The 23,354-nt window shown below is 35.4% G+C and overlaps 1 protein-coding gene across 1 annotated transcript in view; it reads left to right on the top strand.

Annotated features, from left to right (window-relative positions):
• The window catches only part of CDKAL1 (CDKAL1 threonylcarbamoyladenosine tRNA methylthiotransferase), a 433,593-nt gene that overhangs the window by 292,734 nt on the left and 117,505 nt on the right, over window positions 1-23,354 (top strand). Inside the window, exon 12 of the mRNA XM_084282033.1 lies at window positions 20,455-20,635. Coding sequence (XP_084138159.1) covers window positions 20,455-20,635 — 181 coding nt within the window. The remainder of the gene's footprint in view (window positions 1-20,454; window positions 20,636-23,354) is intronic.

The following is a 23,354-nucleotide window of genomic DNA, read 5'->3' as shown; positions in this document are numbered from 1 at the left end:
TGTTGGCATTGATTATAACATTTTAACAGCTGAAGAAAGCATAGCAGTGGAGATTCTTCTTTTTTAATGTTATGATACTTTAAAATATTTGTTGCTTCAAAACCAGAGCAAGCAGATAGGTTTCTGTTAAATATCCTTTTAATCTTTGCTTCCTTGCTGTTTCCTTACCTGTTTGATATCTTCATTTAAACGTTTCTTGCATTACTAGGCTGTACCCACTGCAGTGTGTTGTATTTTACAGTCAGCTAAGAATGATGGTTTGGCATCACTACTGTGTTAGTAACACAGTATTAGCTACTGGATTCTGCATGTGAATTTGAGTTTGAGGCTTAGTTTCACAACAGTTTATTATTATGTGTGTATGTGATAATTAGCATTAAAATCTGAAGGAAAATTGGAATTTAAATACGCCATATCAAAGTGGAAAACGCAGTTGTTTTGTTTTGTTTTGTTGTGTGTGTCTTTTTTAGCTATTACCTATATTTTTCAATCATTTTCTAGCCCTAATTTGCAGAGCAGTGTTTCATAGAGCAGGAAACTATTTCAGTATACATCTAGTGTAAGCAAAGGCAAGTGTCTGTGAGTAATTGCCTTTCCTAATCAGTATTGGTCACGCATGCCATGGATCAGGGAAATAAAGCTTAAAATTTTATATTTTAATTTAATTACTTTATTTTATTATAATTTTATTTGTTTGTTTTCTTTATACATTTTTAAAGTGCCCCCATGTATGCTGTGATACCATTTTCCTTTAGCTTTTATGTGAGGGCCTACACAAGTATGTGCATTTACCTGGGAGAGTGTCGAGAGCCAAGGTTTTTGTCTCTATGCTGCAGAAGATAATGTTAACCTTGTATGGCACAGGTGTATGCCTATGACCTCTGGACAGTTAACATTAATTTAGTAATTAAGAGGTAGCAATTGTGCTCCCCCTGGAGAATCGTTTTTAGCACAAAAGATGAAAGCAAATGAGAAGCTATGTTACTGCCACTTGTTTGGATTATGTCTTTTATCTTCTTATGATAGTAAATGATCAACAAATCCTTGTTAAACTCCTGAATGAAACTAGTATGAGATTTGTTGGCATTTTTGGAATGTTAACTTTCAAGCATTTTGTGCAACTTAACTGGTTTTGAATCTTATATAGATTATTATATTAGCCACTCTCAGTAGACACTATTGAAACAGAATATAGATTAAACTTTACTGTTTAATTTCCCATATGTTTTCTCTGTCCTAATGAGCAGGACGGTCCTAAATCTGAATACAAGAAGATTTAGAAACAAAATTGTTGTTCCATTCATTATCTATCCGAATCTGCTCTAAAAATGGGAAGAGGTTGTACTTACCAGCTAATTAGTATTCTAACAAATTTCTGTACATTAGATTTAGTTTGTAACTTTCTGCAGGGTAACTGTGTATCAATAATGACAGAAAAAATGGGGTTATGGGCATAAAAACAATTCATAAAAGTTGAAGCAGTTCCAATACTACATGTTCATAATAAAAATAAGAAATACAGATGTATGAAAAATGTTGAGAGAACTTTACACCTGGCTTAATTCAAAATCCAGTGGACACAGTAAACAGAAGCTTTCACTGATCATGTAGTTTTATTATAACTGAATTTTCATGCATTTGTCTGTCCAGATTACTATAGATTTAAGACATAGCATGTCCTTTATGCAGGGGGAAAAAAAAAGTCCTTATTACCATTTATCACAACCTGCTTTGCACTTTGGTGGACAGAACAGCTAGTGACTTGCCAGAGTATTTCAGAGTGCTGTACAAAGAGAATGTATGAGTGTCTGGTTTTTATGTCATCAAATCTGATATAAGGTTGGGCTGATGGTTGTGTTAAGACTTGCATTCCTGACTGGTTTATGTCTCAAATATTCAATGGATTTACATGGTGTAATGAATCTTAAAATGATTTTGTCCTATTGGCTTGCTAAGATTACTTAGTCATAGGTTTTTACAGAATGTAAGATTGATTATTTTTTTTTTGAAGCCTTTCATCATTTTGAGAATAGCAGAAGCTGAAGCCTGCCTTTTAACACATTTTCACAAAATACAGCTTTTACTTGACAGTATTAAAGTGAAGTACAGTAATTATCACATTAAGTGAGATAATCTTTTCATGTTTTCATTAATAATGCAAATAAACATATTTTTTTTCCCCTGGAAAATGTTCAGTTAATTCTGTAGAACAAAACATTGGTTCATTGATTTAACTAAATGTACATTCAAGCTCAGACTATGTTTATGCAACAATACTGGCTGGAGATTTTTTGTTACTGTTTTTTATTGTGGCATCTGTAGGGGCTGCTGCAAACCTCCCATCTTTTGCATAAAGTTTGTACAGAAATTAAATGTTCTGTCCATTCCTCTTGACTTGTAGTCAAGGTAGAGCATCCGGCCTGTTAACTCTCTCACAAAAGCTTGTTTCACTTCAAATCCTCTTCTAATACATTGACTAATTCTTTATTTTTTCAGGATCTAGCGTGAGGTTTGTCCTCTAACATGGTGGAGTTTTTTTCTTCTAAACAAGAATGTCATTTCTGAACAGCATAGATTTGATGTTATCTATTTGATTCAAAGTGTTTTTTTTGTTGCTGTTGTTGTTGTTTTTCCATTTTCTGGTGGACATTCCTTTATAACTAAAGAAACCGCCTGTATTTTCTGAGAGAAAAACACATTGTATAAAAGTATCGTATCTTCCTGATGATTGAACCCTAGGTCAGAAACTTACAATAACATCTTCAGGAGTATTTACATCCTGAATTCAGTGTATTGTTTTTTTTTTTGGTGGTGATGGTGGTTTTTGTCAAAGAAATCACTTACAGTCCAAGCTCTCAAGTACTCCAATGACATTACCTCTGCGGAAAGCCAAATTTGAGGTCTTTGGTAAGGAGCAACCCCCAGTTGTAGGAGTTTCTCTTCCCCTTATGCAGTCTCTACCAAGTTTCTGAGACTTGAAAAAGGCCCAAATAACAAAAAACTGTTTTATCTATGGGAAATGGTATCTTTGCAAGTTTGATAGATACTCATGGACCATGATGATACTGAGATCCCGTTATTAGATGCTACAGGCTGCCATAGGTAATGCAAAAGTGAGTCTTTCACCTAAGGAAGTTTGTTCTGCAATTCCAGTTACATCAGTAAATAATTTCTGAAGATATTCAGGTTGTTTTTTTTTCTACTTAAAAAGTGTCTGTACCTCTCACCCACATAAAATCTGTTCTTATAATGCTGTTACATAGTTGTAGCTTTACATTAGTTGATGGATATTCTCTGTATAACAAAGGAATGCTCATTTCTGCTTTTCGCTTAATCCTTAATTTTCTCTTTTGCCAGATTTTAATCAGTAGTTATTTTTTTCTGATCACTGCCCAGGGACTGATGTCTATGATTATATGGTGAGATGAAATTTCTCTAAGATGCAGCTTACTTCCTCCTCAGTGATCCTAATTTTCTGCTTCCCTTAGGTCCCCTTTTACACCATAATTTCTGTTTTTCTTAAAGTAGGAAGGCCGTGTCCATGCTATCCCTGCCAGGTTAAATTCAGGCACTTGATTTCAGCTAGAAAATTTACTGTTTTTGCCAATGTTGTGAGTAGTCCATCTTTCTGCCTGGGGATTCTTCAAGTCTCATGCATAGCCAGAAAGATGCAGTTGTGCTTGACAGGCACACAACAGACTTTACAGGTTCTTTAACTGATTCCCAAAGGCCATCTTATTTGCGTGATTTGATAAAAAAGATTTCAGTGATGTGATCTGAATGCATGCACTCCTGTTTCCACTGAATTGGTTCAATTCCATGTTTGTGTTCTGAGCTCTTTTCATCATAGTATGTATATTTTATAAAATCATTACATTTTAGCAGACTGTAATGAGGAGACATCATAGTACCAATTACATTCCAACTGGTATTTGGCTCATAAAATTAAGTCTATGTAACAACCTCATTCTATTTTTTTGTTTTTTTTTTTATTTTTTTTCCCTTCGGTATTGGTTTAGCTTAATTCTGCAGTTTAAGCCTGCTCCAAAAGTAACAAGTAAGTGAAAGTGTTGTTGGCACCTCTTCTGGGGAGGGTTTGGTCACTCCAAATATGATTCTCAGATTAAAATGTTGGGAACCTCAAAAATGGGATTTGCTTCATCTCTATCAGTCTCACTAATCACTCATTTTCTCCCTGTGTGTATCATTATCTTTTTAGTAATAGAAATTTCCTATTTTTTTCTTTATCGGATCTATTAGATTTTATATTCTTGTCCGAGGACATCACTTATATTCTCTTGTAATTGTTTCTTAAGGGTTTCTATTCTGTTCTATCTATTGTGTAAAATTTTCTTTTCTTTCTCTTATCAACTCTTTGGGGATTTCCTAGTATTATTTTTATTATATTTATTATATTATTTTCCTCAGTATAAGAGTGACGCCAATTCTTGAGCAAATGCTTTGCTCCATGATGATTCTCGTTTGCTTTTCTACAGTATTCATCCTGCCTGATGTTCTAACTGTGGGAGTTTTAACCTCTGTTTAGGTTTTATGATTTCATGTGTCAGGACTTCCTTTCTTGCTATCACTTTTCAAGACACAAGAAAATCTCTTTCTCTTAATCTTCAGATATCTTTGAATCAAGGTGGTATACCCCACAGATAGTTACCCTCTCTCTTAACAAATTGCAACATATATATCAGAAAGTACATATGTCCTTAGACGTGATAAAATTCATCTCCTTCTACTGCTATTAGATTTATCTTGAAACTTATTCTCTAAATACAATTTCCACACATCATTTCTTCTAATTTTAATGTTTTAGTCATACTAAAGAGTTTTAGTGTCATAACTGGAGTGTTGTCATATTTTTGAATACTTTACAAATTGTATTTTTGTCTTTGATTTTTCTTCAGTGTTAACAATATATTGTTGATTCTGTAGCAATTCGTTTTACGTTTCATTGCAGATTTGTCCTCTGGTAGGTTGAAGCAGGTAACTGCTAACATCAGATTTCTGTAATAAACATTTCTCCACAGTGTAAGTTTGCTAACTTTAAACGATTTATTTTCCAGCTATCCTATTTCTTTAAAATGTGGTAATGTGTTTGAATTATGTCTGTTTCTCTGCAGAATAGTAGACATCTAGCACACATACGCCCAAAATATTTCACTTGCTCACCTTCCAATCTTCTGTTTGAATAGCTGAGATGGCTTGGTTTGTCTTTTCCATGCTTCTGATTTATTTATTTGAGCTTATGAATAGCTTTGCTTTTTGTGGGACAAAAGCTAGTATACTCTTATCTGTCCTGATGTTGACATGCATCATTCCTCTTAAGATTGTCTGAAATGTTTTGGGTTGTCCAATATCTGAGCCTGCTTTTAGGGAGCGAGAGTAGTGCTTAAATAACTTTGAGAGTTTGGCTATGAACAACCTATCCAAGTAAGAGTCTCTCAAAAGAAGACCCCCTGAACCTATAAAAAAGTTACAATTCATTTATTTTATTTAAAGATTTAAACATAACAAAATATATTGTTGTCCTGGTAACTACAATGTAAACCATGTTATCTTTAATTCTACGGCATCTTCAGCTCACTGAAATATTGAAAGTGAGGTAGTTCACTCAACTGAACAGAGAGAAATTGGTCAAAGCATCCCTGCGGCAACAGTGTCTATTAAATTTGTATTGTTTTAACTTTAATTAATTTAGTACATACCATTGACAAATTAACCATCTACTTTTCCAGTGCCATCTTTTTCTCTTCCTGAATTTGCTAAGAAGTCTTTAGTAATCACTCCTTATGATGTCCTGTATGTGCATTTTTGAGTGTTTACTTAAAAGTGTTCTTCAAAACCATTCAGGGAATGAATGTATCAATAACTTACACTGACAACTTACAATTCTAGACAAAGAAATTGTTTGGAAAGCATTAAGAAGAAAAAGTGGTTGAGAACTTTGTTATCTGAGGCCATTTATCTAAAATGCAGACCAGGATATTTTGAATCTGTTTTCCTGGTGATTTTGCATTTCCTACCTGAGCGTCCTCAACTTCCTAGCATATTAAGCCCATCACACCATTTGGACAATGAAGCCACAATATTTTGCTCAAAATTATGTTTTATTAACTGATAAGTAAATTAATAATTTATTGACATGTGCCATCCAGATGTAATTAAGGAAGTCTTTTAGAGTCTGAACTTCCCTGCTGTTTGAGTGTACCAGAGAACAAAAAAAGATACTTCTCATAATAATTCTGATACCTCTTCTAGTCTCAGTAGACTTTATTTCCTAGATCCCGGTAGCCTATTTTTCAGTTTCTCAAGTGTGTTTTCCATGTTCTGTTCACACAAAAGAAGACTCCATCCATTTCAAAAGAATTTGGATGAGTGTTCAGCCATCCAGTTGACCCATTTTACTGCAGACCTGTTGAGAGCCATCAAGTGTAAGAACTTCCTCTTTTATTTGGTTTGAAGGTATATACTCTAGCTTCAACAGCAAACACTGGAAAATACCACGTGCTGTGGTATCTATTTTTTAATTAATTAATTAATTTTTACTTCTTTTTTTTTTTTTTACGTTTGAAAAAACTTAATTGGAGTCTTCAATTATGCATGCTTCATTTCCTATACTTATCTTTGTACTTGCTGCTTTCAAAAATTCATTAATTTATAACCATTAATGTGATTTCATGGTATTTTATTGTGAACAGATACATAAAGCAATACCAAAAATATCATTGTCTCTGGTCTGGACTTAGAATTCTGACTGCCACTTTGATAGTTTATCTCCGTTATTCTTTTCCATTTCTTCGCACCTTTCTTTGTGTCTCTTTCTCCGTTTTCTCTTTTGTTCAAATGAAGAGCTACTTTGGATGACTAGCAACATCGTCTTACCTAAATATTCTGTTTGCAGGATTCCTAAATACTGCACAAAAATATAAAGTAAATGGATCTCAAATGCTTGTAAACCTAATCTGTTCTTGTGTTGAAACAAATGTTATTTAGAAACCGCTTAAAAGAATAAAACTCGTTTAACACTAGTTTCATCTTGATATCTTTAATTCTCATTTTCACTCAAGGTGTCAACAAATAGAATGCCCTGGTTTCTGTTAAACTGTGTAAGTGAGGAACAACCTTTGGTGACATTTGCACAATTTGTGAAGTTTAATAACATTTTGTATTCCTGTTTTGGAGATTGAAGAAGATGTGGTGATGCCAAACTATTCAGCTCACTTGTGTTTGAAGACAGCTGACATCAAGATATGTTATATGCCGTTGATTGATGCTGTATGCCAGCAACAAAAGCAGGAACAAGTAGCAGGAGACCTTTCAGAAGATGAAAGCACCTTTAGTTTGAATGTTTTAATTTTCTTCTTAGGAAAGAATTAAACAAAGGTTTTCTGAGCTTAATGACATATTGATCAAGACTAATGATCTTATTCATGCATTTGGCAAACCCAGGTTAGTCAACTGCCTTGAAGAATGGTGAAGAGGAGGTTTTTTGTTCTTTGTCTAGCAGCTAGTCTAACCCTTTAGGCTACTCAGAAGCTTGAAACTCAAGCTGCTAGTCTGAGGTAAAATCCAAGTTCATTTGCATTAGCCAGTCTTGATGTAGGACACGCTGTCTTTCTTCATTGTAGCCACCATAGCATACATAGCATGAAAACAAAGGTCTGTCATCTACATTGTGGAAGACAGTTCTCAGGAAGGGAAGGATTACTTTACTGCTCCCTCTCATGCCTCCCCGCTGTCTTGGAGAAGTGTTTTGCTATTTCCTGCAGATACTGCACCAGTGTTTCTGAAACTGATCAGCTGGCCTTGTTTCAAGCATGCATGTGCATAAGGAAAACTGTAATATCACCTAGCTTCAAGATCTGTTTTGATCTTTTACAGCTAAATTACAACAACTGTTTTGAGGAAATTTTTTATTTCTACTTCTATTGTAAAATAATTTTTTTGAAAAAAAAAAAAAAATCTAATTCTAAGGTATATCAACGTGTTGAACTCTCTAGAAGTTGCATATAAAAACATTTTTGTTATTATCTTTGATTGTCTTGCTTATTTAGAGTGTGACCCAGCAAACGAGCTCTAACAAAAAGAAAATATTTTTACTTAATTGCTGTTATGTTTATCCACCTTAAGTGCAATTTTAAGAAATTGCTACAGTTTTACCTTTCTGCCTCTTAACGGCCATAACTGAAAATTTTAAAAAATTTCCACTGTATCTTATGTTAGTGAAAATTCTTTTTATTTTTTACATGTTCTTTTCTTATTCTTCCGACTGGTTCATTGAACTGTGCTTGCTAATAAAGTATGATATTATCGAATTTCAAAAAAAATCACAGCATGCTATCAGAGCATACCATGAATAAGATAAGACAGTGGTCTGTGGACAGTGTTTATTGTGTACTATCACTCCAGTGATACCCATTAACTTAGTTCTTCCAGTATATCATTCCAATTATTTTTTGCATGAATGAATAATTCTTTGCACAGGCTTACTTTGGACAATTTGCTTCATAGCTTCTTTAAGCTACTTGTTACAAGGTAAATTTTCTGTGATTCAAGTTGTATTGTGTTGATTGGAAACATAATTTACATTAACTTATCACACTTTCATTAGTAAAGCACTGGATTTCTTTGAAGTTAAGCTCATGGGTTTTGACTTAATTAGGAAATAGCATTGTATCTGACTCTGAAATGTTATCTCAGAAAATGTAATTCCAAAGCTATGTGCAGTTGTGTTTTGAGCACATCGTGATGCTCATATCACACTTGGTTCTGAAATTTTAAGACCAAAGTGTTGCCTTTGCCAAAGTAGCATGGAGAAAAACTGGAAAATGTTGAGGTTACATTACAGAAGAAGGGTGGAGAGGGTATATATGTCGGATTTTGAACCAAACACTGCACTGACGCATAGTACTGAGAAATGTATTTTTTATTATTCAAATTAGTTCTTATGCTGCTCACAGAAGCGGTAATTCCCTATACAACCTTTTTCCATATGGTCATATGCAAATGCTGCTTTTTAAGTAATAAGAAGTGTAACAGAAGTGATGGTAAAAAAGAAAAAAAAAAAAAAAAAAAGTCAATTTACCAGATCTTCATTTTTATATGGCCTTAAATCTCAAGTCTATCCAGAAACAAATCCCCTCTACATTCTCTATGTAGATTTAGTCCTGAAAGCTAACTGGGCACAGGTATTAAGTTTGCAGCTATGAACATTGCTATCCAAATTAGTTTATCCAAAGTTCCATTTTGATACTTCTCTATTCTCTCCTTAATTTCAAAAGCCTTCCTCTCAAATATCAAATAAACTTTACACACCACTAGTGTTTGTTCCCACATTTAGACAGTTGAAGCCTGTTGTCTTCAGAGGTAGTAATGTCCTTTTGTAAGTGGATGATAGCAGCTCTGAAAATCAGACCACTAGCATTTATGGATGCCCCATCCCTGGGGGCATTCAAGGCCAAACTGGATGTGGCTCTGGGCAGCCTGCTCTAGTGGTTGGCAACCCTACCTAGAGCAGAGGGGTTGAAACTAGATGATCTTTAAGGTCCTTTTACAACCCAGGCCATTCTATGATTCTGTGATGCTGACTCTAAAAATTTAATAGATAACAATGCACAGCAGCAAGTGCCTGGCGTAAAACTGCTCTGTGTTTTAGTTACAATAAGAGTGCATAAATTGTGTTTTAAATTTCTCTGGCTAGCATTCAGGAAAACTGCTAACAGCTGTTAAAACCTTGCCCAGGCCAGCCGTCCGGTCTGTCTCTCTCTCTTAAATCTGTGGTTCTGATACTTAATTTTAACAACACATTTTTTAAGTACTCTCTTGCTAAGTATGTAGCATGTAAGCAGCTGTGTTTTCGGTGATTGACTGGTGTGGTATAAGTTGTATTCATTGGATACTTTAAAAATCGAGTGAAGATTGTATTAGATTTAGCAAATACTTTGTGTGTGTTGTTAACTGCTCTTCCCTTCACAACCTTGCTCCTTCCCATGTAGATGTTTGCAAGTGGAAAACATTTCATGTGATGATTTCTCACAAAGTAATAGGGGAAAATATACAGCCAAATTGTTTTTATAGCTTGTGATGTGAGAGAATTGTCTCACTAAATCTGTCAGCTCTTTTGGGTAACTCTTTTGAGCTGAGTATGTTTTCCTCAAAATCTGCTTTGCTTTAGTGTTTGTCTTGCCAGGAGCCATTCTTCTGTCTTTCCCTGTGCTGCAGTAGTTCTTAATATAAAAGATCTTGAACCAAAATCTTGGAATAAAACATCTGGCTCGATGTCAATGTTAATTCTTAATTTTCTTTCTTTGTCCACTGGTGATTCTGATTCAAATGAAGATCTTAAATTCCCTGTTAAAGTCTTCCAACTTGTTACACTACTACTCCATTGGTGAATTCTGTTCTCCCTACCCCATGTTGCTGACTTTGGCCTGTCTTTGAAACCTGCTTGACCTTTTTGTTGCCAGTTCTCAGTTAATTATTTTGTAAAACTATATCCAGCCAATGCACTTCTGCAAAAAGCTACTAACTTCCATTGGATTCATGCCTTAGGGGGAAGTAATTTAATTAAGGAGAGGGCTGTTGCTCCCCAGCTGTTTAATATCCAGCTGAAGTCAGCTGCACAGTCCTTTTTCAGAGACTGTGCTCAGCTTTATTTTTGTGGTATGTTCATCAGTCAGTCTCTTTTAATGACAGTTATGGGTTTTTGAATTTCTCTTCAATAATAGCACAGAAAGAGGCAAAGGCTGATATTGATTTGAAGAAGATTTAGAGAGGCTGGTAATCCTGGGCTTCTCCCATGAAGCAACCAGAATGGGACTCAGCATGGTGTTTGTATCACAGTGGAAGAAGTAATTTATTTTCTTCATATTCTTTTTGTCAGTTTTTCCGTGGTACCTATCTGTAGAGTGAGTCCTCTTTTCCTGAATTTTAACACGGATCATACTGGCAAGGAATTTTTAGTGTCCTCTCTGTGTTGTAGACTCTGCTCTCAAAGCATGTTTTGGAACATGTCTCTCTTAAAGGTGGTGTATTTCAATGAAGTTTGAGGTGTAATTTTTCTCTAGATATGGAATGTTTATCAATTCCATACTTGCATTTTACTTGCAAATAAACCACTCTCGTTGGCCTTTCTCTCTTATCCCTTGCCTTGTGTTAAGGTTTTTACCTTTTGCCACCTGCTTACTAGAAAACAAATGAAACACCTGAATGAAAAACCTGAAGAAAAAAAATGAAAAAAGTAGATCATTTATCTTAATTCTAGAAATACTTTCAGATTTTCTTTTTGTTCCTGTATTGTTGAATGTTGTCGACACCCATCTCAAAAAAGGTTACGTTACAATGGGAAATGTTACTGAGAAAACTAATGGAGATTATCAGAGGTGTAAGGTCTGTCACACAAAGGAAATTAAGGACTCTTCAGTATGGGAAAGCAGTAACTGAGAGGGACTAGAACAGAGGTCAATAAAATTGTGAATAAGTGCTGAGAAAGTGAACAGAGTTGTTACTTGTTTCTTCCAGTGTAAGAATTAAGGGGCATCAAGTAGATTTAGCAAGTGGCAGGTGCAGAACAGTTGTTTTTTCTTGCAGCAAGCGTTTACGGTATGGAAGGTTTGGGATTCAAGGACAGGCTGCACAAGAAAAAAAGTCCATCACAGGCTACGGGTTATAAAACCACCTCGTTGACAAAATGCAGTTGTTGGGAGGAGGAAGGGATTCTGGGGATCCACACATCCTGCACGCTTCCCCAGGCTTCTGCTGCTGGCCATTGCTAGTAGCAGAGTATTGGGCTTAGATGGACCTTTGATCTGATCTGGCTTATCTTCAAAGTCCCTGAACCATTTATAGGATAGAAGGAGGGGGAAAAAGTTCAGAAAGATTCTTCTTCTTTTATTAGCATTTGTTAATGGAGCACAGCTTGCAGTTTTTTTCATTTGATTTCATCATGCCAAAAAGGCATGTTAATCATTTTGTTTTGTATGCCTGATTTCTGTGTCAGAGTGAAAAGCTGAATGTCTGTCACTGAAGCAGACATGGATGGTCCTCACAGCCCAAGACATTTGGTGTTGGTGATAAGCGTTGTGTCAGGCTCAGAAAAACTATATAATGTTCTCAGCTACTCGTGACCGAGATCCTATTATTTCTGACCGTGCCTGACAGCTCTAATGTTAAACAGTGAAGGGTCATAGAAAATTAGTGTAATTTCAATGGCTGCTTTAGTGCAGAAAACATTAAGTCAGTTCCCAAGAACAGTTCCCTGGTGCAACCCTTAATAAATTCAAACTTTATTTTTAGTAATGACCTTTAGTAATGTGAGCCTTGATCCATTGAGATGCTGTTCACTTTTGATGCATCCCCAAATCCCTTTTTTATGCATTTTAAATCAACACATGCTTATTCTGAATTTATGCATGTGGATAGACGGAGAGATGTAATTTAAACACATCTGTTCAAATATGCATTTCAGATCAACTTGGTGCCGGTTCTCATAATACGGCTGAGTTTTTGACGGGTATTATATCCCTAAAGTACACAGCAGATGGTATTTATTAGAGATTGAATGGAAATGAAGTTTAAGGATGTTGAGCTTTTTGTCTTAAGTCACTCCTTTTTTAATCATAAAACAATAATGATCTGAAGTTATAAATCTGTAATGAAGTTCTGTAAAATGTTTCATTTGTATGGGAAGAGTAGAACACCTTATAGCTGAATAAAGTTAGTCCAAGCCTTAATTTGGAGGGTTTGGTTTGGTTTGGTTTTGTATTAAATTGATAATGGGAAGTTTCTTATGAAACATTTTGACTGCATCTGATAGGAATTCTAGCAATGCTCACAATAATCGTTTAAAGAGAGTAAAATTGTGTACTCTTTCGTTCTCAGGCAGTGAACCTTGTTAGTTATGAAATGCACTTTTTATCTAGGTCACTATTCCCCAGCAACAAGGAGAAACCAAGGCCCTGCTTGCATGGGTCCTCCCTGCCTGTACCTTCTCGGGTTCAGTTCTGGTCTCACGGTGTCCCCCAGTCCAGGTTCTGAACGAGCTCTTCTGGGGGCAGGAGGTGGGCTTGGTGAATGGTCATAGAAAATAGATATTCTCGCTCTCGGTATGTCTTGATCACATGTCCTGTTCTGCAGCCTTTCCAGTGTGACTTGCGTCAAAACTGTTAATGACTCCGAAGTTTAAGAACAACCCCTTGAGCTGCATTTGCAAATCAGTTTGGAGTTGCTGCAGATCATAAAGCTCAGGTGCAATGTGCTCCCTGGGGGAATTGCCACTGAGAGCTGCCTTCAGCGCTCTGTGAAACGGAGAATGCAAAAACTGGAATGTACACAGTGATTCTCTGGCTGTAAGGCTGGCCTTAACATGCAGTGTCTGCTACCCTTGAAATCTGAAGTGTTCACTATGAATCACCTCTGAATTAAGTGGTAGTATTTACAGTCCTGCCAATTGTTCTCCCATGTGTGTATATGTACATATACCCTTCTTCAGGGAAACCTGCAAGCACGCTCCTAAGAAATGCATTGCTCTGTGGTCATGACTGGGTTTTGTCTGTTTTTGTTTTTGTTTTTGTTTTTTGTTTGTTTGTTTGTTTGTTTTGTTGTTGTTGTTTGTTTTTCTTTTTTTTGTTTGTTTTAATAGAAAAAAAAATAACAACATAAACACAATATGGCATTACAATTTCTTTGTCTGATTTGTTGTATCTGAGGCATCAGTTGCATAGAGATAGGATCCAAGCTGTGAAAACAATAAAACAATTTAATAAAAAAAAAAAAGTCAAGATTATGCATTTTACACAAATATACAAAATATAACTTACTGAAATGTTGGCTAATATTCAGCATTTTAATAGTTGAGTGAAAGTAAATTAGTGAGTCTACTTGTAAAGTAACCCACTATAGACTGTTACAAACAGTAACAGGAAGATATCTTCACTTCAGTGCAGGCAAACTGTGAGGTGAAGGAAAACTGTTTTGTGAGGCAACCTGGAGTTGTGTTAGGCTGTAACAGACATTTTAAACTATTTGAATTACAATAATTGCTTTGCAGTAGGAACACTCACATGAATGAAAGACGCTAGCAGGTGTCCTACCTGGGTGGAATCTCATGCTCCTGTATTCAATAGAAATATGCACACCATAAACAGGTCCAAATTTGCTAAAAGTAACCAAAGTAGAAAGTCTGAATAACAAATAAGCAACAGAGTTTTAAAAATATGAAGTTTAAGCATGCTAGTTTATTAAATAAATTAGTAATTTTTTCTTGCACTAGCTGAATTTGGATAATTAGCTGTACCAAATCACAGAATCACAGAATTTTCTAGGTTGGAAGAGACCTCAAGATAGTTTGTATCTAGCCATAAGGCTCAGTCTCTTATCATTTAAAAGGCTTCATACAGAAATGTTAATGAAATGTCTATTGCCATTGAACTGAGGGACTTTCCAGTTTCATTGCACGTGTAATCAGTTGAGCAACTGATGCAAGGATTTTAAAGGCCTCTTTTTTTCCTCCCATGAAGGTTTTGGACTTGTACATCCTGGACTAGTTTGAAAAGCACATGGAAAAGATTACTAAGGAAAACATTGCTGTTGGATATCCATTAGAAGTCTGTATATCCACTGCATAATTTGGGGTAAATCATAAAAAGATGGAAATCCCCCTCCATCAGAAATTGTGTTCAGGTTTACTCTGTGAGCTCCAGATGCTTAAATTAGGAGTACACTGTTCTGTGCAGAACTCATAGTCCCTGGAGAGAGAGAGAGGGGTGCAGGAGGGTTTCAGATCAAGCTGAATCCCTTTCTGAAGGTGTAGGGAGCTTTTTATGGCTTAATTCACAGGTTAATCTCCGTAGAGTCAAGAGTGATACAGGGTGAGGTGTCTTGTTATTACGAGCATTTGAAAGAGGCAGTAGTTCCAGCTGAACAGTCTGTTTTCCTTCTGCTAGTTCCAGCTTGTAGGGCTACTTAGTGAGCAGTACAAGTTTGTCAGAAATCCTGCAAGACTAGTCCTTTAGAGAAAAAAAGCAAGGAAGAAAAGTGCTTCCAGAGGACTGTGAGGTCATGGGGAAGGTACAACCATCTCCTTCAGCTCCAACACGAAATGGCACATTTAGATGTCTGTCGAATTCTGAAAATATGTTTCAAAGACTTAACTCTCAGTCAACTTTGAAACATTACCTGAATTTCATTTGCAGGTTCCCTAAAGGGGCACATGTTGCATAAAGGTTCTTCTTCAGAGAAGACTGGGCTGATGTCAAAAGGATTCATTTTTTTCCGTTCGAATTTCTAATTTATGAATTGAGAAGTTGCTAGGCCATAACTTTTTTTTTTTTTTTTTTTTTTTTTGGACATTAGTTACTCTAGATTTCCTAGATAGTTCTTTATCTTTCTCTAAGAACGTACAGTGTTTTAAATTAATTCATATAGCTATTTATTCTAATCCAGTGTTTTGTTATACTGGAGTGAGGGATCTTGGTTAAGAACCAGTTGGTGCCTTTAGGTCATTGCTGGATTTCAGTGTTAGTTGCTGAAAGGGAAGTAAGAAGAAACTGTAATCACGCAAAAGAATTTCAGGTGGTCACTTGAGAAGGTGAAGGTGATGAATTGCATTTTAGCTCCTTTTTCTTTACATAATTTCTTACCTGAGCATGCATTTGGTCTGCGATGGTTTTTACTAAAGGAAACGTTTTCTGTAGTTAACATCACATAAAATGATTCATGTAATACCTGAGTCAAGCAAGTTTCACACTTCTGCTGCTTGCTTTCTTAGACATCTTGCTCTGTGAAAATAGTGTAGTTCTTTTTACTGTTTGATTTTTGTCAGCTTGACACTTTTCTCTTTCCTAAATCAATCCGTCAGGGATTTTATTTTGCATTTTATTCCCAACTTAAATTCCATCAAGAATTCTCTAACTTTCCTCTGTTGGTGAACTGCTTTGTGGTAACTGTCACTGTTACAGCTGCTCTACTTTTCTGTTACTGCTAGTCTGGTTTCTGTTTTCTATAACATCAGCAACCAAGTCCCCCAGGCAGAAAAGGGCAGGAAACTTGTCACTCTGAGGGTTTGTCTATGCTGCCTGCTTGTTAGCAATATGCAACAGAGAGAGGTGCCTGAGATAGCAGAGCTTCAGGAACTGAGTAGCTGTAGTAGCACACAGCTTGTCTGAGCCTCATTTATGCTTCTGGAGTTGGTTGGAGCTAACAGAGATACCTGTGAGCTGTGAAGAGGCAATTCTCATGGCAGCAACAACCTCTATCATGTTCGTAGACTTTATTCCCAGGCATTAGCCACTCCCCTGGGAGGTAGAACGGGTGTTTTTTTCTGACCCATGAGGGTTTGACTTCAAGTAGAGGTTAAGATGTTGTATTTCTTTGTCCTTTCTGACACGTTTGCTCCTCCTTTCTGTGCGGTTTTGGGTATGTGACATCTCAGCACTTGTTTATGATCACTTCTGTTTCAGACAGATCATTCTGGTGACCCTTTACAACACCACACTAAAATGGACTCTGCGGTGAGATGAAATACTTGCTCCCTTTTGGATAGCAAGAGCTGCCCAAAATGACGGTGATTGTATGGCTGGTCTGGTTCAGGATGGTAGATCATAAATTTGCTTGAGTAGATAGAAGGGACTTATCTATGTGGAGGGACAGAAAGAATAGAACATGATGAAGAACCCTGACTATTAGGACTGTGTTTTCTTATAGGTGGCATTGATTATTCCTCAAATTCACATTTTTCTGAAATTCCACAATTTTATTCTAAAATGTTCCAATTGAGAGTCAACTTTGGACACTTTTTTTTCTTATTTTCCTGAGTAGAGTGAATGCAGACAGTATGTCTTCAGAGAAAAAAAAAATCTTGCAAGACTTGTGATTGCCAGATGAAATGATTTCATGTAATCTTTCTAGGCATTTGTCAGGATTATGAGGGCAAAGTTTAAGTTGTTCTATGCTCAGAAGTATTAAAACAGACTGACCAACTCCATTAGCTAGGCTGTAAGGAGCATCCAGCCTTCTGTATGCTTGAAGCAACTTTCTGCTTTTTTTAAAAAAAAAAAACAGTTTATGTTTTATAAGGATCACTGTATTCTTGATTCACTAAACAATGTGGTATGGTTCTTTACTGACCCTAGAAAAAATTTGCTGCAAGTGAATTTTTTGAGACTTACTCTAAATACGTTTATGTAGTAAATGTTACAAAATGCTTACAGGGGGTGTTCAGCAATGTTTTCTTTGTTTACTTCGGAATAGACAAACTGCATATAATTTGAAAAAAAAAAAGAAGCAACACACACAGTTTAATATTGACTGTTGCACAACAGATTGGTTCTTGTGTAATTTTGTATCATAGTTCATAGCTGGGACAATTCTTTGAAGATCATCTGAGTCTACTCAGTAAAGAACTTAGTTCTGCTTTGTTTCAGACTGTCAGAGCAAAGGTAACCTTAATTTTCAAATGAATATGTTTTATATTTTTCCAGAATTATGTCTGTCTGTCTTAATCATTCCTTTCATTAAGGAATGATGCTTTGTGTGTGTGGAACTAATTCCACTTATTTTTTGTTCATGAATGCTTACAGAATGGGTAAGAGCTTGATTTTTGTCAGTAACTGTTTTTTATTCTGAGTGAAATCTCATATGCTTTTTTTCCCCTTTTGAAAACTTTTTCAATGGTATAATCAACAGTGGTATTAAAATGTACAATGCAATGTCATATTTTGGGCAGGCATACAGGATTGAACTGTAATTAATTGCTGTTGCTGAATACACCATGGTCCTTACTCTCTTTTCATACCCTAGCTTTTCTTTGTGTGTAATAATTCCATCCAGAGAGAAATCTAATTACTAAGATAATTAACACCTTATCACCAAATGGAGTTCAGACATTTGTACAGTTTATGAATTTTTAAAATATGTAATTTCCTTTTAACTGAGTGACAACTGGTGTTATGGAGAAAAAGAACATATTTTATTGTATCTAGCTTGATTGGACCTTATAATTCATGTTGCTATAGAAACAACCAAACCTTTATAAAGGATGGTATTACTACTACCATTGGTAATAAATGCTTTGACTGTTGCCGATAGTGTCATTAAAATGGTTAAAATAACTTCATTATAATGGTTTTGTCAAATGTAATGCATGTTCTGTTCATACTCTGAGAAATGGCAGCTGATGTTACATGATACTGATTTATGAAGTAATGTATTTTTTCTTCCACAAGCTTACCATTACTGCACAAAACATTCGTGATGGGAAGAAAATCATGTTACAGAATGCAACCTCTGTTCATTCAGTCCATAAATCCAATGAATTCTGTTGTCACTTGATACCAAGCAGAACCTTGTATCTTGCAGTGTTTCAGTCTTAAAAATTCAATGGCAACTGAGGTGGTTTAACCAACAGTTTGGGGATTTTTGCTGCTCTGCATAATACTTATCTATTTCCCACTTGCAATTATTGGACTTACTCCTTGAAAATGTCCAGTATTATACATTTTTGATTTGGCATTCCAATTGTATATTTCAACTTAAATCTCAAATGCTTAAGCCTGAATTTATGAACTTGAAAAAGGAATCGAAAGAATTTGGTTTGTTTATTTTGTGAGGATTTTTCATTAGGAAAATGTAAAAGAAGATTTTAACAATACAGTGCCTAATAAATGCCTGTGTGGCTAACTATATATACAGACACATTAAAAAGAGACTTTTGTTTCAATGTAAGCTTATTGCCAGTACTTACATAAAAAAAACTGTGTTCATTTATGTTAAAAAGTATTCTCAAAATATATTAACCCCCATACACTGTTTGTATTAAGGCCACTGTAGTGAATCTTGGCTGTGCACGCTCTGAGATTTCACATAATCAAATTACTAAGACAAATATTCTCCTCTTCCCCTTTCTTTTGTCTTTTGTCAACAGATTCTCCTGTTCCAGTAGACCTCATTGTTGGAAGGTTTTCTTTTGGCTATGCCAATGCAAGCTTCTTAGTTTCCTATGATTTTTTTTCTATGGTGATGTACTGTCTAATAAGAAAAAAATAGTTCTCTTTGGCCATTTAGGTGCTTTATAAATGTCATTTAAACTAGATACTTTTGTATTTACAATTCTGCTGTCACTTGCCCTGATGATGGAAAGAGAAGCCTTCTGTCCCTTTCTTTAAGTTGGAAAAAGGCTTTGAAACCCCTTTTTAAGCTCAGGCATGAGCTTTGCTTCCTGTGGCAGCAGTCTTTATGCCCTTCACCCCTAAGAAAATTAATCTCAGATGTTCTCTTGCTTTAGCCTACTTAAAACTATAGAGCTATTCACATTTAAAGGGACCTCTAGAAGTCATCTCATCTATTCCTCCCACTTGAAACAGGACCAACTTTAAGTCAGATAACCACCAGTATCTTTATAGGATTCTTGCCTTTCCTAATAAATCATATTTTCTCCAGTTTATCATTGTTAGTGTCCAGAGATCATCTCTGTTGTAGACAAGGCCATGTCTATGTCAGCAGGGAGCACTGTGAGCACTTCCAAGCATTATACATTTCTGCCTCTCAGCAGACAAGGTTAGTCCTTATTCCCACTTTGCAAACAAGCAGGCTGAGATACAGAGTGATGCTGTGGTTTCCCAGATTCTCATAAGGCAGTGGTCATCCAGCTGGCTAGTCTCAGACTTGGAAAACTGAGTTGATATCTCCTGGGTCCCATACAGTGCTCTGTAAATACCATGCAGTAATCTCTTGGTTGAAGGACTCATTTTTCTGGGCCATGTGCTTAAGGGTTCTGTATATTCAGTCCAAGGGGAACAGTTAGAAAATGTTGACCTTGCTAAATAGGGACAGTTCAGTGCCTGTGCATTTGTAAACTTCAGTATTTTGTTTTCCTTTTAAAGTAAGGAATCGTCTGCTTCTATGGAGTACTGAGTTAAAAATTAAATCATGACTAAAAGTTGCCTTATTGGTTCCGAAGCCATTTTTGTTCAAAATTGCTAGGCTCCATGATTGGAGATGCCAATCCCTTCTTTAGGGGGGGACTCTTCTCCTTTGAGATCAGTGTTTTAAGTTCTAATGGCTAAGTCTGAGAAGTTATAAATGTTGTGCATTATGTAATCAGAATTCAAGAAAATTGCAAGCTCTGCTGATCACCTATAATTTTTGATGAAGGAGGAGGTAGTCCAGATGTTTTCACTCATGTGTCATAATACTGATCCACTATTTGGTGCAATGTCTTTCTTCTATTGCTTGTGCTCTCGGCTGAGTACCAAATGCATTTTTCATTACCAAGCAATAATATTAAAATCTCTCTCTCTCTTTTTTTTTTTTTTTTCCAAAGATAATTTTAGGTCTCAATTTCTGTAGATAAAGTTGAAGAGTTACAAGTCTACATAAACTAGTATTTAATGGAATAACACTTACTTGTCCTAAGCTCGATGTTTCTTTATACTTTTTTTTTTACAGAGTGCCTGGAATAACGATTGCTACAGACATCATCTGTGGTTTTCCAGGAGAGACAGATGAAGATTTTCAAGAAACAATGAAACTTGTGGAACAGTACAGGTTTCCGAGCTTATTTATTAATCAATTTTACCCCCGCCCAGGAACCCCTGCTGCAAAAATGCATCAAGTTCCAGCTGCAGTGGTAAGATGCATTTTCGTCTGCCACCATACACAGTGTACTGAGATGTTTTTAAATATATAAAACGTGCATGAAAAAGTAGATTTTCTGCAGAACTATACTACAATTCAATTAAAGTTTTATGTAACTCCTCTTGAACTGCCTTTAGAGGTTTGCTAGATCACTAGATGCCTTGCCATATATTAATTATCATTTAGATTGCTAGGAAGGGTAAAATAATGGTTATACCGAAGTCATATCCTTTCTATCAATTTTTGGCTGAATGAGAACCAAGAACGGTAGCTGATTGATTACACTTTTTTTTTTCCCCTGTTTTAAGACTTCTGTGGATCTAGCAATCTTAAACCTGTTGCGAACAATTGTGCAAAGTATTAATAATAGAGAAATGGTAATCTTTGATTTACTTGTTAAATATCAAATTTGCACATACTTCCACAAAGACCTCCTTACACCCTTCTTATAAAGAAAACACCCTTCTTCTATGAAAGCAATTTTGCTGGTCTTTCTTCAGCCTTCGTATTAAAGGCCATTGATGAAATTTGCATTTAATCTTTCAGTTTTTAGGTGTTTTCCTTATTTGTGTTTTTGGCTGTGAAGCATAACTGTATCTGATTAACAACAGTCTCATCTCAGATTCACATGAGGGGAAAAAAAAGTTTTAATATAGAAAGCAGGTGGCTATTTCATTGATATAAACATATATGTTTTTGTAAGTAGAACTATTAGCAATCACTTATGAAAGTATGGTTTGATTTTATTTTATTTTTAAGTTGCATTTGTGACTGCACAAGTTTTTCTAATCTGAATCTCAAAACAAAAAGTATACAAGGCTGCCAGCACAATAATTTAATTCACTATTATCCCATTGTTATGGGAATAAATAACATTTGTATTTCCTAATGGTGTAAGAATGAAAGTTGGCCAGCAATATAAGTCAGTTAGAATAAAAGACTTTCAATTTGCATATTGTGGTACACTAATACAATGTCAAAACTACATTCTGTACTTGTATCCCTTCTCTTGTATGTCTGGAAGCTAAGTAAGGAGTTCCTGCTTACTGCTCATGGTATATACCGTGAGCTCTGTAGGATGTATCAACTGAAGAAAACATAAAATGAAACTATATTTGGCTTCTTCGGTTTATTGTTCAGAGAATTACATCTTGAGTAATGATTGCTCATTTATTATAGGCCATCTCATTATAGAAAAAATGGAGTTTTCAAATATAAATAGCTGCTGTTGAAATAGTATACTTAGTGTAACCAACTGACAATACTGAATTATTTTTATTAATTTAGAATGTTTTTTACAAACATTTGAAATGAAAAATATGCAGATATGTACTTTTTGGAAGTTGGGAAGCTTAAAATTCAAAACATTGATTTATGTTTGTTTTGCATTTTTTCTATCCACTATTTTGTAAGCACACTATTTTCAAAGGAGCTGCAAAGATCTTAGGTTGATTTGTCTTCTGTTTAACTGTGTGCCATGGGGAGACGTTATGTGAAGAGCTGAATTATTTAAAGAACTTTAGCTGTTCTGTGGTTGGGGTGGTTACTTGGAAAATGGTAATGTCATTTTAACACAATTTTACGTTCTTTCTTCTTATTTCTAGCACTAGCACTTACCGTTTAGGGTTAGAATTGAAGAACTTTCAAAGAAGATGCAGCCCCTAATCCAGGGTTGATAGAAATCTATAATTAATAGATTTTTTGTTTGTTTCTCCTTTTATTCTTTTTTTTTTTTTTTTTTGGTAGTCCTTTAAAAAAAAAAAAATCCTGTGAGACCCTTTGTTCTTCATCTTCTAGAAATGGAAGGTAACCAGTCAAACAAAGCAGGAAGAGACTGTGCTAATGTTTTACTTTGTATTCACATTACCTTCAGATAGAAGCTAATGGTCTCTCCTGCATTACCAAGAACATACTGAGATGTCATTCATCATTCTTCATCTAGACTAATTTACCATCTACCTTTCTCTGCTAGGATAAGGAAGTTACTATGCATGCTATGCACACTTTATCCTTTAACAAAATATTATTCATGTCATCTTACTGTGGATTAATTTATTGTATTTGCATAGGGAAAGGAATAGCACATAAAGCGACATCAAAATGTTATGCATGAGTGTCTGGGTGTACATGTGGGTAGACTGTACCACAGGAAGTTCTTAACAATATTCTCCATAGTGAATTGGCTGGTAGGATCTGTTTCTATGAAAACGATTTTGCTGGTATTATTTAATAATTACCGATGTTGAACCAGTGAAAAAATTATTTTGTTATTTCTGTATTTTTTCCTGAATGCTGGCTGTATCTGCTGTTATTTCAGTTTTGCAATATTTAGGCAGTGGGGAGATCTACTGCTCTTTGCAAAATGCTTCACTTTAGTGTGTTCCAGTTCTCCAGCTCTAATTCAAGATGGCTTCAGTGATCCTGCTGAAGTATCACAGCTGTAATAATAATATATTTGCCTTGTCAGTTCCTTTTAAGTTTGCTCTTTCTAGGAAGACCCTATGACTTTTAGGGATAGTTGGTGGAGTACTAAGCATAGAATAATTTAGTGCTTTTAAATTTTTAGTGGATAGTTTTTATAAAAGTCTTAAATACAATTGCTTTTCTGGAGAAAAATCTCATTTGAGCTTACCATAATAGGGAGAAAAAAAATAATCAGTAGGTCCACATGGAATCTTTCCTTTGCATAGATGATTTATCGTTGAAAGCCT

The sequence above is a fragment of the Netta rufina genome, assembly GCF_964035555.1.
Source record: "Netta rufina genome assembly, chromosome: 2".
NCBI lineage: Eukaryota > Metazoa > Chordata > Aves > Anseriformes > Anatidae > Netta > Netta rufina.
This window is presented reverse-complemented; position numbering and strand designations above follow the sequence as displayed.